General features: G+C 44.5%; 2 protein-coding genes across 2 annotated transcripts in view; one reads left to right on the top strand and one right to left on the bottom strand.

Moving 5' to 3' along the window:
* LOC131736706 (neurotrophin-4-like) overlaps window positions 1-9385 on the top strand; it is a 19015-nt gene extending 9630 nt beyond the window's left edge. The window contains exon 2 of the mRNA XM_059021945.1: window positions 4412-9385. Within this exon, the coding sequence (XP_058877928.1) occupies window positions 4431-5360 (930 nt within the window). The 5' untranslated portion in view covers window positions 4412-4430 and the 3' untranslated portion in view covers window positions 5361-9385. The remainder of the gene's footprint in view (window positions 1-4411) is intronic.
* A 783-nt stretch (window positions 9386-10168) lies between these two features.
* LOC131736705 (pleckstrin homology domain-containing family A member 7-like) lies at window positions 10169-16564 on the bottom strand (the record flags this gene model as incomplete). Its single annotated transcript, XM_059021944.1, is given in 4 exon segments — window positions 10169-14158; window positions 14571-14695; window positions 15524-15651; window positions 15863-16564. Coding segments are annotated over 4 exon segments (2019 nt in total), but the record flags the coding sequence as incomplete, so codon positions are not given.
* Between the last annotated feature and the right edge of the window lie 936 nt (window positions 16565-17500).

Raw genomic sequence — 17500 nt, 5'->3', positions numbered from 1 at the left:
ATATATAAAACTATGGCTATTGAAACTCAGGGGGGCTGTCTGAATCGTGTTTGGTGTTGCTGTATAATATATAAAACTATGGCTATTGAAACTCAGGGGGACTGTCTGAATCGTGTTTGGTGTTGCTGTATAATATATAAAACTATGGCTATTGAAACTCAGGGGGACTGTCTGAATCGTGTTTGGTGTTGCTGTATAATATATAAAACTATGGCTATTGAAACTCAGGGGGGCTGTCTGAATCGGGTTTGGTGTTGCTGTATAATATATAAAACTATGGCTATTGAAACTCAGGGGGGCTGTCTGAATCGTGTTTGGTGTTGCTGTATAATATATAAAACTATGGCTATTGAAACTCAGGGGGACTGTCTGAATCGGGTTTGGTGTTGCTGTATAATATATAAAACTATGACTATTGAAACTCAGGGGGGCTGTCTGAATCGGGTTTGGTGTTGCTGTATAATATATAAAACTATGACTATTGAAACTCAGGGGGGCTGTCTGAATCGTGTTTGGTCTGCATTCTTTAGTAATTGGAATTATTAGCTTATAGTTCTGGGGTCTGAGTTGTTAAACAGGTAAGATGGTCAGCGCTCCTTTAAAGGGAGGGGCCAGTGATCCTGTTAATAAAGCTAATAAGAGGTGAGAGAATGGATTTTAAAGATGGTCAGTGCTCCTTTAAATGGAGGGGCCAGTGATCCTGTTAATAAAGCTAATAAGAGGTGAGAGAATGGATTTTAAAGATGGTCAGCGCTCCTTTAAAGGGAGGGGCCAGTGATCCTGTTAATAAAGCTAATAAGAGGTGAGAGAATGGATTTTAAAGATGGTCAGCGCTCCTTTAAAGGGAGGGGTCAGTGATCCTGTTAATAAAGCTAATAAGAGGTGAGAGAATGGATTTTAAAGATGGTCAGCGCTCCTTTAAAGGGAGGGGCCAGTGATCCTGTTAATAAAGCTAATAAGAGGTGAGAGAATGGATTTTAAAGATGGTCAGCGCTCCTTTAAAGGGAGGGGCCAGTGATCCTGTTAATAAAGCTAATAAGAGGTGAGAGAATGGATTTTAAAGATGGTCAGCGCTCCTTTAAAGGGAGGGGCCGGTGATTCTGTTAATAAAGCTAATAAGAGGGGAGAGAATGGATTTTAAAGATGGTCAGCGCTCCTTTAAAGGGAGGGGCCAGTGATCCTGTTAATAAAGCTAATAAGAGGTGAGAGAATGGATTTTAAAGATGGTCAGCGCTCCTTTAAAGGGAGGGGCCAGTGATCCTGTTAATAAAGCTAATAAGAGGTGAGAGGATGGATTTTAAAGATGGCCAGTGATCCTGTTAATAAAGCTAATAAGAGGTGAGAGAATGGATTTTAAAGATGGTCAGCGCTCCTTTAAAGGGAGGGGCCAGTGATCCTGTTAATAGAGCTTATAAGAGGTGAGAGAACGGATTTTAAAGATGGTCAGCGCTCCTTTAAAGGGAGGGGCCAGTGATCCTGTTAATAAAGCTAATAAGAGGTGAAAGAATGGATTTTAAAGATGGTCAGCGCTCCTTTAAAGGGAGGGGCCAGTGATCCTGTTAATAAAGCTAATAAGAGGTGAGAGAATGGATTTTAAAGATGGTCAGCGCTCCTTTAAAGGGAGGGGCCAGTGATCCTGTTAATAAAGCTAATAAGAGGTGAGAGAATGGGGGAGGGGGGATGCTGTATTTCTCATAACCTCGCTATTACTCTTTCAAGCGTACTAAGATTCTTGTGCTAGGTGTCTAAGTTTGTAGCTAATAATTAGATTAATTACTGTTACAAAATTATCCATTGGCTTTTGCTATTCTGAACGCTGCTATTTAGGCAAAATCTGAGTCTGTGTAAACCACGTTGTCGTGTTGACGCTGTCTCCATGGCAACAAGGCCCGAGGTGACCGCGATGTGTGCGCTTTTTTTTTTTTTAAATTATTCTTAAAGAAAAATATAAGTAATTATGATCACGCCTAGCCCTGGATCAGAAACTCCAAACCAGAAGAGACCGAGAGAGAAAGTCAAGTTAGCAGAGAAACGTTTTAATGCCTTCGTCATCCAGAACTTCACTGGATCAGAAACTCCAAACCAGAAGAGACCGAGAGAGAAAGTCAAGTTAGCAGAGAAACGTTTTAATGCCTTCGTCATCCAGAACTTCACTGGATCAGAAACTCCAAACCAGAAGAGACTGAGAGAGAAAGTCAAGTTAGCAGAGAAACGTTTTAATGCCTTCGTCATCCAGAACTTCACTGGATCAGAAACTCCAAACCAGAAGAGACTGAGAGAGAAAGTCAAGTTAGCAGAGAAACGTTTTAATGCCTTCGTCATCCAGAACTTCACTGGATCAGAAACTCCAAACCAGAAGAGACCGAGAGAGAAAGTCAAGTTTAGTGATTTGTAGCTTCCTTATAGATTTAGCAAAACTCAAAAAAACCCACGTAGGTATTTCAATAAAGGAGCAGCAAACTTGGAAAGCCATCAAAGAGTTTCACTGCCTTAAGAACATGATAATTAGAATTTATGTTGCAAGTCATGAAACTCAGTAACTGCTTACTGCAAGCTGTCAAACTAAATTGATCTATAATTACAGGGAAATGTCAAACAAACCAATTAACTCTGAAATACTACCGCAAATCCAAACACGATTCAGACAGTCCCCCTGAGTTTCAATAGCCATAGTTTTATATATTATACAGCAACACCAAACACGATTCAGACAGCCCCCCTGAGTTTCAATAGCCATAGTTTTATATATTATACAGCAACACCAAACACGATTCAGACAGCCCCCCTGAGTTTCAATAGCCATAGTTTTATATATTATACAGCAACACCAAACACGATTCAGACAGTCCCCCTGAGTTTCAATAGCCATAGTTTTATATATTATACAGCAACACCAAACACGATTCAGACAGTCCCCCTGAGTTTCAATAGCCATGGTTTTATATATTATACAGCAACACCAAACACGATTCAGACAGCCCCCCTGAGTTTCAATAGCCATAGTTTTCTATATTATACAACAACTCTCCTCTCTCTTCTATCCTCTCTCCTCTTCCCTCTTCTCCTCTCCTCTCCCTTCTCTCTCTCTCCTCTCCCCTCTCTCTCATAGGTGTGTGTGTCTGTGGAGTCGCATTGTTTTCTTTACCTAACTATAGTTATCTATAGTGGAGGGAGGGCGAGGGAGAGAGAGAGGAATGTTTAGAATGTGTATTCCCTCAGGCCAGAGAGAGAGAGAGAGAGAGAGAGAGAGAGGGAGGGACAGAATATTGCACGGGTTTTAATGCCCTAGGAAAAAACCTAAAAGTCAAGTTAGTTGACAGAGTTTCTGATCCAGTGAAGTTCTGGTTGACGAAGGCATTAAAACGTTTCTCTGCTAACTTGACTTTCTCTCTGTCTCTTCTGGTTTGGAGTTTCTGATCCAGTGAAGTTCTGGATGACGAAGGCATTAAAACGTTTCTCTGCTAACTTGACTTTCTCTCTCAGTCTCTTCTGGTTTGGAGTTTCTGATCCAGTGAAGTTCTGGATGACGAAGGCATTAAAACGTTTCTCTGCTAACTTGACTTTCTCTCTCAGTCTCTTCTGGTTTGAAGTTCAGTTTATACATTTGAATGCAGTTAAAACATTCCGTTATATTGAAGGCAAACGAATGAAAGACAAAATTGAAGTATATTTTCTATTTAAAATATTTCTTTAGTAAGTTTCACCTAATGAGAATTTTCTTCACCAGTATAGACATGGTCTCAATTCTTGGACTCCACTGCCCCCTGGTGGACTTAAATAATATTGCAATTAGCTTAATTATTATACAGTTTGGTTCTGCTGTATAATATATAAAACTATGGCTATTGAAACTCAGGGGGGCTGTCTGAATCGTGTTTGGTGTTGCTGTATAATATATAAAACTATGGCTATTGAAACTCAGGGGGACTGTCTGAATCGTGTTTGGTGTTGCTGTATAATATATAAAACTATGGCTATTGAAACTCAGGGGGCTGTCTGAATCGTGTTTGGTGTTGCTGTATAATATATAAAACTATGGCTATTGAAACTCAGGGGGGCTGTCTGAATCGTGTTTGGTGTTGCTGTATAATATATAAAACTATGGCTATTGAAACTCAGGGGGGCTGTCTGAATCGTGTTTGGTGTTGCTGTATAATATATAAAACTATGGCTATTGAAACTCAGGGGGGCTGTCTGAATCGTGTTTGGTGTTGCTGTATAATATATAAAACTATGGGTATTGAAACTTAGCATCTGAACTACAGCTCCCAGCATCCCTCACTGTTACTGCTAGTAGAGTGGCATGCTGGGAGCTGCAGTTTTTTTTATGATTCTGTATTATATATAAAACTATGGATATTGAAACTCAGGGGAATTATTTTAACTCCTCTTCTTTGTCCTCCCCCCTCAGCTGACGCCATTCTGAAGTGATGCGCTGGCTTCCTCTGGTTGCCATGGTGATCGCCTCCCTCTTAGCAACGACCCTCCCCCTTCCACAGAGCTTCCTGGATGAAGACCACTCCCCTTGGCAACCACCACAGCAACAACAACAACAACCACCAGCACCACGGCGACCACACAACCCTAGCAACAAGACCCACACCGTCACCACAAACCAAAAACATACCAAAAATAGGACTAAAAACCCCAGGAAATTAAGAAACAGACCCAAAACTACCCCCAGTTACCCCGTTTACACGAACAACCTGCTCCACGGCCAAACTAAAGACGTCTTCCCTCCAGTTTATGGAATCCAGCCTCCCCCCCTGGAAGGCAGAATGGGAGAGTCCAACCTGGGCAGCGGAGGCTTGGGGATCGAACCACTGGAGCTGGGAACGGGGGGGGAACGGCAGTTCCTAACGGAAAACCCCAGGGTCCTGCTCTCCAGCAAAATCCCCCAGAACCCTCCGGCTTTTTTCCCCCCGGAGGAATTTTCTTGGGGCAGCGAGACCGACGAAGACGCAGGCAGGAACGACTCCCGCCGCAGGCGTTCGGACACCAGACGAGGGGAGCTGTCCGTCTGCGACTCGATGAGCGTTTGGGTGACGGACAAAAAAACGGCGGTGGATCTGAGGGGGGTGTCCGTGACGGTCCTGTCCGAGGTCCGAACCCTCACCGGTCCTCTCAAGCAGTACTTCTACGAGACGCGGTGCCAGGGGGAGCCCGTCCCGCTGTCCCGGGCCGGCTGTCGGGGAGTGGACCGCAGACAGTGGGTTTCGGAGTGCAAGGTGAAGCAGTCCTTCGTTCGGGCGCTGACCCTCAACGAGAGAAACCTGACGGGCTGGAGGTGGGTCCGGATCGACACGGCCTGCGTGTGCGTGCTGCTGGCCCGCACCGGAACCGGAACCGGAACCGCTTAGGACCCGGTTCTGATTCAGAGAGATTTTTTTTCTATACCTTTTTTGTTACCCAAAATTTTGTCCAGCTTCTACTACTAGGTTTAAATGTTTCTTTATGAAGAATATATCGACAGAGAGATACACAGAGATAGACACAGTATACTGGTGGTAGCGGTGGGATAGTTTAGTTTGACGGAGATCTGATTATTATTATTATTAGTTTATTTAGCAGACGCCTTTATCCAAGGCGACTTACAGAGACTCGGGTGTGTGAACTATGCATCAGCTGCAGAGTCACTTACAACTACGTCTCACCCGAAAGACGGAGCACAAGGAGGTGAAGTGACTTGCTCAGGGTCACACAATGAGTTAGTGGCTGAGGTGGGATTTGAACCAGGGACCTCCCAGTTACAAGCCCTTTTCTTTAACCACTGGACCACACAGCCTCCTTCAACCACTGCCACCTGTCTGTCTAAATATCCCACTCTACCACCTGTATGCTGTATCTCTGGTCTGTAAAACCAGCTAAAAACCTCCTTCAACCAATGACTCTGTCTATCTAGCTGTCTGTCAGTCTAAATATCCCACACCCTAACACCAATATTCTATCTCTGTCTGTCTGTCTATCTGTCTAAATATCCCACTACTACCACCAATATGCTGTAGCTCTCTTCTCTATAAGAGTTTTATAGAAGTCTTATTTCTGTCCTAAAATGCTTGACATGTCCAAAACTGTCCACCTGTCCATCTCTCTGTCCCTCCTCAGCTCTACCCACTAGAGCCAGCCTCTCTCCGTACCTCCCAGTCCCTCTTCAGCTCTAACCACTAGAGCCAGCCTCTCTCCGTCCCTCCCAGTCCCTCCTCAGCTCTAACCACTAGAGCCAGCCTCCCTCCCTCCTTCCCAGTCCCTCCTCAGCTCTTCCCACTAGAGCCAGCCTCCCTCCCTCCCTCCCAGTCCCTCCTCAGCTCTCATCACTACAGCCTCCCTCCCTCCCAGTCCCTCCTCAGCTCTACCCACTACAGCCTCCCTCCCTCCCAGTCCCTCCTCAGCTCTCACCACTACAGCCTCCCTCCCTCCCAGTCCCTCCTCAGCTCTCATCACTACAGCCTCCCTCCCTCCCAGTCCCTCCTCAGCTCTCATCACTACAGCCTCCCTCCCTCCCAGTCCCTCCTCAGCTCTCATCACTACAGCCTCCCTCCCAGTCCCTCCTCAGCTCTCATCACTACAGCCTCCCTCCCTCCCAGTCCCTCCTCAGCTCTCATCACTACAGCCTCCCTCCCTCCCAGTCCCTCCTCAGCTCTCATCACTACAGCCTCCCTCCCTCCCAGTCCCTCCTCAGCTCTCATCACTACAGCCTCCCTCCCTCCCAGTCCCTCCTCAGCTCTCACCACTACAGCCTCCCTCCCAGTCCCTCCTCAGCTCTAACCACTAGAGCCAGCCTCCCTCCCTCCCAGTCCCTCCTCAGCTCAACCACTAGAGCCAGCCCGTCCTCCTCTAATTTTAACACATTTTGAATTATATTAAAAGTAACCTATGACCTCATTTTTTATTTTTGGCTCTCTCTTTTTTTTTTGAAAACGTCATATTTTGTTGGATTATATATTTGATATCTATATAACAGTAATCTCATGACTGTGTAACGGTACTTGAAGTCGTCTGGTTTGGTTTGCATGTACACGTTTCTGTATTTAAATATCATGTGTATTTATTCTTCGGAGAAAATATTGTCAATAAGTTAGTTTTTCTTTTATTTTTTGATGTTAATTTGTAATAATTTTGAAACCCCATTTTCACCCCCAAGAAACTATACATATATATATATATATATATATATATATATATATTATAGTTGTAGTGAAAAGTTTACTTACCCTTATGGAAACTTTTATAATTTCTAGACATTTCTCAAGAACAGAGTTCTAGAAAAAATATTTTCTAGCACAAAGTTTTGCTTTTCTGGATGAGGGAAAAGGTGTTACAAAAAATCTACAATTATCTATTCAGCACGTTTTTGCAAAACTCCGTAAATGCTTGTTTGAAAGCATTCTTACCCTATTATTTTTATTATTATTTATTTCTTAGCAGACGCCCTTATCCAGGGCGACTTACAATTGTTACAAGATATCACATTATTTTTACATACAATTTTACAGTTGGGTTTTTACTGGAGCAATCTAGGTAAAGTACCTTGCTCAAGGGTACAGCAGCAGTGTCCCCCACCTGGGATTGAACCCACGACCCTCCGGTCAAGAGTCCAGAGCCCTAACCACTACTCCACACTGCTGCCCTATAACAACCCTAACAAGGCGAATGATATTAATAGCTAGTTGAGGCTCCTTTAGCAACCAACCTCTCTCAATCGATTAGGATATTTCTCAGTGAGATTTTAACAGATTCTTTAGTGAAATTGCTTCAGTTCATTCAAATTCCCAGGACTTCCCCTGTGCCCAGCCGCCTTCAACTTGAATCTAAATCAAGGGAAGTAATATTAAAACTCTACAATGCATTAGTAAGACCTCACCTAGAATATTGTGTTCAGTTCTGGTCACCTCGTTACAAAAAGGATATCGCTGCTCTAGAAAGAGTGCAAAGAAGAGCAACCAGAATTATCCCGGGTTTAAAAGGCATGTCGTATGCAGACAGGCTGAAAGAATTGAATCTGTTCAGTCTTGAACAAAGAAGAGATCTGATTCAAGCATTCAAAATCCTAAAAGGTATAGACAATGTCGACCCAGGGGACTTTATCAACCTGAAAAACAAGGACCAGGGGTCACAAATGGAGATTAGATAAAGGGGCATTCAGAACAGAAAATAGGAGGCACTTTTTTTACACAGAGAATTGTGAGGGTCTGGAACCAACTCCCCAGTAATGTTGTTGAAGCTGACACCCTGGGATCCTTCAAGAAGCTGCTTGATGAGATTCTGGGATCAATAAGCTACTAACAACCAAACGAGCAAGATGGGCTGAATGGGGGCTCCTCTCGTTTGGAAACTTTCTTATGTTCTTAACTCTTACCAAAGCTTCTCAATCGGATTTAGATCAGGACTTTGACCGGGCCCTTCCAGAACCTTGATGCCATTCATCTTGATCTATTCTGAAGTAGATTTTGATGTGTGTTTTGGGTCGTTGTGTTGGAACGTCCAGTTTTAAAACCCGGTTTTGTAGCGGAGGATTTCGAATGATTGGCCGATATCTTTTGCTATGTTCTGGAATCCGTTGTACCGCGTGTTGGAACCAAATCTTCCTGAACCATTAGAGGAAAAAAACAGCCTTCTAAAAAGATAGACCTACTTGAGAGTAGGTATGGCATTCTTTTCCTCATCGGACCTTATCACCGTGCCACAAAACCAGACCAGAACTCCTCTCCGTCATTCAAATTCCGTTTTGCAAACTTTAACCCTTAGCGATCCATTTATTCAGCGCGTCTCAGGCACGTCCGGTCCAAATTATTTTCACACACGCGGTTTATTTTAGACGCTCTGTTTTAAAAGTATTTTCTTTCACAGTTAAACAGGTTTACAAGGCTCTGCATGTCAACAGGACTCTCGGTATCTCCAGCCCCACCCCTCGTTCGCTCATCCAGAAAAGCAGAACTTGGTGCTAGAAAAGATTTTTTCTAGAATTTTGTTTTTCGAGAAAGGTCTAGAAATTATAAATTTCCATGGGGGTTTGTAAACTTATCATACTGTAGTGAAAATATCAGAATTCAATATTGAGACTGTCCTCTGTTTTCACTGTTAAGGTCCTGTATTTGGTACTGGGAATTCTCAATGTGGAAGTTTCCCAGTTTAATCTGGTTGGTAATTGAGTTATTGTGACAGATAATAATAAACTCCGATCCGGTTCATGTTTTTAATATTTTATAAAGTGCCTTTTTTGTGTTTTGCAACTTGTAAAGTGTGTGTTGTTTTTGGTTTTTTTTAACATGTTTTCAACACAGGATACTTTTTTTTTTTTTCCTTACAAAAATGTATATAAAGTTTTTTCCTCCTTTTTTAAACAGTAATAGAAAATAAAACATATTTTTTCTGTAAAAAAAAAAAAGTCTGGATGTTCTCTCTCTCTCACTCTCTCTCTCTCTCTCTCTCTCTCTCTCTCTCGCTCTCTCTCGCGCCATTTCTTCCACACTGAATCTGTGTTTCTTTGACTGTGAGTTCAGGAGCTGCTCTTCAGTTCTAGCTGCGCTGCCCTAGTTATTGTATTGTGAATCGGGACAGCCCTGGCTATAGGACTACAGCTCCCAGCATGCCTCTGCACCCGCTGGCCATGGCGAGGCATGCTGGGAGCTGTAGTTCTTTATGCTGCGGTCTCGTATCACAAGCGATACAGACCTCTTATTACGACACATCATGTAAAGAAAGCATCGCGATTCATCGAGACACAGTGAATCGCTCCAGCCCTGGCTATAGGACTACAGCTCCCAGCATGCCTCTGCACCCGCGGCCATGGCGAGGCATGCTGGGAGCTGTAGTTCTTTAACTCTAGAGCTCTGCTGTGGTCTCGCATCACAATACAAATCATTTCAACACATCAATTCAGCTGCCTGCCACAGAGTAACACAGCCAGTGTCTTTATAGAAGAGCCAGCTCCCCCTAGTGATCTGACACGTGGGATTGCTGGCAGTGCACTGGCTGTGCACTAGATGGCGCTCTCTCAACAGAAGGGAGACTATATGAAGGTCAGTGAACTAACTTGGACCTGCGAAATATTTGATCAGAACACACTTATATTTTAATTGCAATGAAATTCAATGTTTTATTATTTATTATTTTTACTTACACATATAAATCAGACTCAAACTGCATAAAGATTAGATTTCTTCTTCAAAAGAAAAAGTCATTTTCATTTCTTCATTTTTTTTTCTTCCTATTCTTCCCCTGGTTTGGTATTCGCTGTTGTTTCTGCTTTTGAGTTTGTCTGAAGGACTCTTAACTGCCAGACAGCCTTCCACACCTCCTTCAAACCAACGAGCGTAATCCACATTTATAACAGACTCGAATTTCATAGACATGAGTTTTGTTATTTATCAATGCCCAATTATTTTTAGGCTCACCGCTACCTCCCCCTGCGCTGACTCGGGAGGGGTGAAGACGAACCCACGCTGTCCTCCGAAGCGTGTTTCGTCAGCCGCCTGCTTCTTTACACGCTGCAGACTCACCGTGCAGCCGCCTCAGAGCTACAGCGTCGGAGGACAACGCAGCTCTGGGCAGCTTACAGGCAAGCCCGCAGGCGCCCGGCCTGACCACAAGGGGGCGCCGGTGCGCGGTGAGCCGAGGACACCCTGGCCGACCTAAACCCTCCCTCCCCCCGGGCGACGCTCGGCCAATTGAGCACCTCCTCCTGGCCTGGAGAGTCTTAACTACCAAATCATGTGACAGTGTGATCTTTCAACTCTGCCAGTCCTGCCCACTTTACAAACAGATCGATAGAGAAATATAAACATTATATACTGGTGGTAGCAGTGGGATATTTTAGTTTGACAGAGATCTGATTACTAGATAGAGAGATAGGTAAATAGATAGACAGAGTATATTGGTGGTAGAGGTGGGATGTTAGTTTGAGATATGATTACTAGATAGATAAATAGATACAGATAGTATATTGGTGGTAGCAGTGGGATATGTTTGAGATATGATTGGACCACACAGGTGGCTGTGTGGTCCAGTGGTTAAAGAAAAGGGCTTGTAACCAGGAGGTCCCTGGTTCAAATCCCACCTCAGCCACTGACTCATTGTGTGACCCTGCGCAAGTCACTTAACCTCCTTGTGCTCCGTCTTTCAGGTGAGACGTAATTGTAAGTGACTCTGCAGCTGATGCATAGTTCACACACCCTAGTCTCTGTAAGTCGCCTTGGGTAAAGGCGTCTGCTAAATAAACAAATAATAATAATAATAATAATAATAATGATTACAAGACAGATAAATAGATAGCAGATACAGTGTATTGGTGGTAGCAGTGGGATATGTTAGTTTGAGATATGACTACTAGATAGATAAATAGATAGACAAATATACAGTATACTGGTGGTAGCGGTGGGATATGTTAGTTTGAGATCTGATTTCTAGATAGATACATAGATAGACAGATATACAGTATACTGGTGGTAGCAGTGGGATATGTTAGTTTGATTGAGAGCTGATAATAGACGGAGATAGACAGACACACAGTAGATAGACACACACTCACACACATAGAAATAGACAGTTATGCAGGACGCTGGTGGTAGAATCATTCGGAGTGGAAGGCTGCCTGGCAGTTAGAATTCTCCAGACAAGCTCACAGCAGACAGGAAGGATGGATGGGGAACGAAATATAGAAATGAATATAATAAAATTAGCTTTTTTAATTTTAATATTACAAAACAGAGATATTCTTCAGCCCTTTGGCACGAAATATGATTCAAATCTGTTAATATTTTTTAAAATACACAGTTGTTAGAAAAAAAACAAATATATATCTAGATAATATATTTTGTAGTATTCACACTGTCTGACGTCTAATTTGTTAAAATGATCATAGTTAACAAAATTATTAAGTGAAGTTCTGGATGACGAAGGCATGAAAACGTTTCTCTGCTAACTTGACTTTCTCTCTCAGTCTCTTCTGGTTTGGAGTTTCTGATCCAGTGAAGTTCTGGATGACGAAGGCATTAAAACGTTTCTCTGCTAACTTGACTTTCTCTCTCAGTCTCTTCTGGTTTGGAGTTTCTGATCCAGTGAAGTTCTGGATGACGAAGGCATTAAAACGTTTCTCTGCTAACTTGACTTTCTCTCTCGGTCTCTTCTGGTTTGGAGTTTCTGATCCAGTGAAGTTCTGGATGACGAAGGCATTAAAACGTTTCTCTGCTAACTTGACTTTCTCTCTCGGTCTCTTCTGGTTTGGAGTTTCTGATCCAGTGAAGTTCTGGATGACGAAGGCATTAAAACGTTTCTCTGCTAACTTGACTTTCTCTCTCAGTCTCTTCTGGTTTGGAGTTTCTGATCCAGTGAAGTTCTGCATGACGAAGGCATTAAAACGTTTCTCTGCTAACTTGACTTTCTCTCTCAGTCTCTTCTGGTTTAGAAGATTGTGCTTCATCCTTTACTCTCTCTCTCTTTATAATATATAAAACTATGGCTATTGAAACTCAGGGGGGCTGTCTGAATCGTGTTTGGTGTTGCTGTATAATATATAAAACTATGGCTATTGAAACTCAGGGGGGCTGTCTGAATCGTGTTTGGTGTTGCTGTATAATATATAAAACTATGGCTATTGAAACTCAGGGGGGCTGTCTGAATCGTGTTTGGTGTTGCTGTATAATATATAAAACTATGGCTATTGAAACTCAGGGGGGCTGTCTGAATCGTATTTGGTGTTGCTGTATAATATATAAAACTATGGCTATTGAAACTCAGGGGGGCTGTCTGAATCGTGTTTGGTGTTGCTGTATAATATATAAAACTATGGCTATTGAAACTCAGGGGGACTGTCTGAATCGTGTTTGGTGTTGCTGTATAATATATAAAACTATGGCTATTGAAACTCAGGGGGACTGTCTGAATCGTGTTTGGTGTTGCTGTATAATATATAAAACTATGGCTATTGAAACTCAGGGGGACTGTCTGAATCGTGTATGGTGTTGCTGTATAATATAATATAATATAATCTCTCTCTCTCTCTCTCTCTCTCTTCTACTTTCTCTCTGTCTCTCTTTCACTTTCTGTGACCCTCCTCCACAAAATTAAAAATGTCAAGCGTTTGAATGGTTATGACATCACAGACTGGTGTGCAGCACTGTCAAACGACTGTCTTCAAAAGCTGATGTCTGATTGGCTGTTAGGTCCGCCTCACAGAACCCTGAATCCGGACTGGCTAACTCCTGGCCAGGTCCCGCCTCTTTTCGGATGTAAAACAGGATCCCATTGGTTCTCTGCTGGCCGGGTCGTTCTGCTGCAGTCTCTCCTGAGCAATGATTGGCTAGATGTTGGGTTTCTGCTTTCTGATTTGCCGGTTTGACGAAAGCGTTGTTTTTTTCTGCCGCTGTGATTTGATTGGCCGTTTGGGGTACTGAGCACTGATTGGATGGTGGTTTGGCCAGCTGAGCTTGCTGATTGGCTCGTTTGTCAGAGCTGAAGATTTGATAGGTCGTTATTTCTTCCAGGATGTGAATTTCATTGGGCGGCAGTTTGGGGTCTTCGATTTCATTGGGCGATGTTTTTCTCCTTTCAATTTCATTGGTCGGAAGTTCGTAGCCTTCTTCCATTTCATTGGGTGACATTTCCAAGCCTTCGGTTTCATTGGTCGACACGTTTTTGTCTTTGTTCTGATTGGACGACGCATCAATCCCTTCGATTTCACTGGACGGCATTTTGGAGTCAAGCTGAATCTCATTGGGCGAGCCGTCTCTCCCTCGAATTTGACTGGCCGACATTTCAAGACCTTCAGTTTGATTGGGTGAAACGTTTCTCCCTTCGTTTTCACTGGGCGTCAATCTGGCATCCGGTCGAATCTGATTGGGCGAGGCATTCCCCCCTTGATTACCACTGGCTGGCATTTCCAACCCTTCATTCTGATTGGTGGCCGTCTCTGAGCTCAGATTCCTATTGGCTGCCTCTTCTGAGATATACAGGAGCTGATTGGAGGGCTGTCCTGTGCTCTCTTCGGTCTCCTGTCGCCCCACTGCACTGTGGGATGGCCGGGGGGGGCTGGGGGCGGGGCTAGGGAGTCGGGGGCCCCCGAAATTCAGGGAACCCCAAATTTCACTCTTCTCTCTCGTAGTAAATTTCCAAAAATCATCATTCTCGGCATTGGAGTCACTGCAGTCCAGCAGAGACTGAGCTGAGAGGAGAGAGAGAGAGAGAGGAGGCAGGGAATTCACATTGTAAAGAGTTTAAATACAACGCTGACTTTAACCTCAGTCTTACATTTTTATAATTGAGTTTTTGCACGCGGTTAATTGACCCTGAAATTAATTACAGCTAGTGGATGAATTTACGCTAAAATGAGTTTTACATATAGACTGAATTTCACTTTATAAATGTCTTTAAAATAGTGAGCGAATTTCAATTAAAAATGAGTTTGATACGACATTGTATGTGTATATGAAATAATTAAATTTACCCTCATATTGGTTTTAAATATCCCTTTATCACGGCTTAATATCTCTAATGTAAAAACAGTTATGAGTTATAAATAAAGATATCAATAATTTACAGCCAGACGATAAAAACATTGGTTAGGTTTGACTGACCAGCCATCTCACGACTCCTCCTCGAAGCCTCATTGGCCAGAGCGAAAGAGAGGCTGATGATGCGCTCCCTCTCCCCGTCGCCCTCTAGGGGAATGAGAGAGGTACTGCACCTCTCCTGAGCTACACTGAGACAGAGGGGAGGGGAGAGGGGAGAGAAGACATAATAGCTTTATTACACTGTGCTGTGTTTTACAATGCTTCCCTATGCTTTACCAGACCTCTCTGTGCTTTACAATGCTTCCCTATGCTTCACCAGACCTCTCTGTGCTTTACAATGCTTCCCTATGCTTTACCAGACCTGTCTGTGCTTTACAATGCTTCCCTATGCTTTACCAGACCTCTCTGTGCTTTACAATGCTTCCCTATGCTTTACCAGACCTCTCTGTGCTTTACAATGCTTCCCTATGCTTTACCAGACCTCTCTGTGCTTTACAATGCTTCCCTATGCTTTACCAGACCTCTCTGTGCTTTACAATGCTTGCCTATGCTTTACCAGACCTCTCTGTGCTTTACAATGCTTCCCTATGCTTTACCAGACCTCTCTGTGCTTTACAATGCTTCCCTGTGCTTTACCAGACCTCTCTGTGCTTTACAATGCTTCCCTATGCTTTACCAGACCTCTCTGTGCTTTACAATGCTTCCCTATGCTTTACCAGACCTCTCTGTGCTTTACAATGCTTCCCTATGCTTTACCAGACCTCTCTGTGCTTTACAATGCTTCCCTATGCTTTACCAGACTTCTCTGTGCTTTACAATGCTTCCCTATGCTTTACCAGACCTCTCTGTGCTTTACAATGCTTCCCTATGCTTTACCAGACCTCTCTGTGCTTTACAATGCTTCCCTATGCTTTACCAGACCTCTCTGTGCTTTACAATGCTTCCCTATGCTTCCCTATGCTGCATGCTTTCTTACACTGTGCTGTTACTCTGGGACTCTTCTCTCAGTCACTCACCTCTTGGTCACCATGCTTCGGATTTTGTCAACTTTTCTCTGCTTGACCGCAATCTCTTCAGGGGTCAGGGAAAGGTCAGGGTCGGAGTTCAGGAAAGGGGCACGCACTATGACCTTTGGGGGGCAGTGCTGAGAGAGAGAGAGATAGAGACGATAATGGTTCTGTGTTACACTGAGGGGCGATGGTAGCACAAGTACAGGGCAGCTGCAATGGGATGCCATTGGGAGAAATGGGACCACAGTGTGCTAACTATACCCTCAATGATCTTCAATGGCAATGCAGACAGACAGACAGAAAGACAGAGAGACAGGGGCTCTGCAACACATTTTAAATACATACCCTCTCTCTTCTCACCACTCTCTCTCCCTCTCCCTCTCTTTTTCTCTCTCTCTCTGCTCGCTGGCTCCTCCCATTACCCAGCATGCCCCCAGTCAGGGCTAGCCCCGCCCTCGCTTCCTGTTTCTCTGCAGGCAGGTTGACGGACAACCCTGAGCTGCTTGGGGTCCTCGCTGTGGTGCAGACAGGCAACGGGGAGGGCGGTCCTGATTTTTGGGTCCTGAGCTGTGTTTTTTGCTCAGGCGGAGTCAAGGACGCCTCTCTCTGGGTCCTGTATGCTGTTATTTGTTCTGGCTGGGTAGCAGGTACCTTTTTTGGGGGCCTGAATGATGTTATCTGTTCAGGCAGTGATGTGGCCGACCGTCTCTCTCTTCTAGATTCTGTTTGTAGCTCAGGCGGGGTAGAGGGCACCTTACTTGGGGTCCTAAATGATGTTATCTCCTCGGGCAGCGAGGTGGCCGTCTGTCTCAGGGTCCTGAGCTGCGTTTCTGGCTCAGGCGGGGTAGAGGGCGTCTCCCTAGTGGTCCTGCGTGTCGCTGTCTGTTCGGGCAGAGCAGCGGGCAGCTCCGAGGGGTCCTCGAGAGAGACGCGGCGAGCCGTGAGGGTCGAGGGCAGGAAGGAGGTCCGGACAAGCGTCACCCGGCAACCGTCTGTGACATCACAGCCAGAAGAGACAACGAGATCGTCTGCTGCAACATGACTCAACTACGGAGAGGAGAGAGGAGGAGAGAGGAGAGAGAGGAGAGAGGAGAAAGGGGAGAGAGGAGAGGAGAGAGGAGAGAGGAGAGGAGAGAGAGGAGAGAGGGGAGAGGAGAGGAGAGAGAGAGGAGAGGAGAGAGAGGGGAGAGAGAGAGGAGAGAGGAGAGAGGAGAGAGAGGAGAGAGGAGAGAGGAGAGAGAGGAGAGAGAGAGAGAAGAGAGAGGAGAGAGGAGAGAGGAGGAGAGGGGAGAGGGGAGAGGGGAGAGGGGAGAGGGGAGAGGGGAGAGAGGAGGAGAGAGAGGAGGAGAAAGGGGAGAGAGGAGAGATAGGAGGAGAAGAGAGGAGCGAGGAGAGAGAAGAGGAGAGGAGAGAGGAGAGAGGAGAGAGGAGAGAGGATTACACGTCACACTAGAGAGGGAAAAGAGAGAGGGAGGGAGGGGAGGGATTCTGTTTAATATAGAAAGAGGGAGGGAGGGAGGGAGGGGGTATTGTATAATTGAGGGAGGGGGGATTCTGTTTAATATAGAGGGGGGAAGGGGGTACTGTTTGATATAGAGGGGAAGGGAGGGATTCTGTTTACTGTATTAATATAGAGGGAGGAGGGATACTGTTAGTATTAAGAAAAATTCTTTGTCTGTATATTTGAGTTGGTTATGCCATGTATGTGCTTTGGCAACACAATTATTTTTATTGTCATGCCAATAAAGCCAATTTGAATTGAATTGAATTGAATTGAGAGAAGAGAGGGGAGAGAGGAGAGAGGAGAGAAAGGAGAGAGGAGAGGAGAGGAGAGGAGAGAGAGGAGAGAGAGGAGAGAGGAGAGAGAGGAGGAGAGAGGAGAGAGAGAAGAGAGAGAAGAGAGGGGAGAGAGGAGAGAGGAGAGAGAGAGAGAGAGAGAGAGAGAGAGAGGAGAGAGGAGAGAGGAGAGAGGAGAGAGGAGAG

The sequence above is a fragment of the Acipenser ruthenus genome, unplaced genomic scaffold (genome assembly GCF_902713425.1).
Source record: "Acipenser ruthenus unplaced genomic scaffold, fAciRut3.2 maternal haplotype, whole genome shotgun sequence".
Taxonomy (NCBI): domain Eukaryota; kingdom Metazoa; phylum Chordata; class Actinopteri; order Acipenseriformes; family Acipenseridae; genus Acipenser; species Acipenser ruthenus.
The sequence above is the reverse complement of the archived record's forward strand: the minus strand, read 5'-3'. Positions and strand labels throughout refer to the sequence as shown.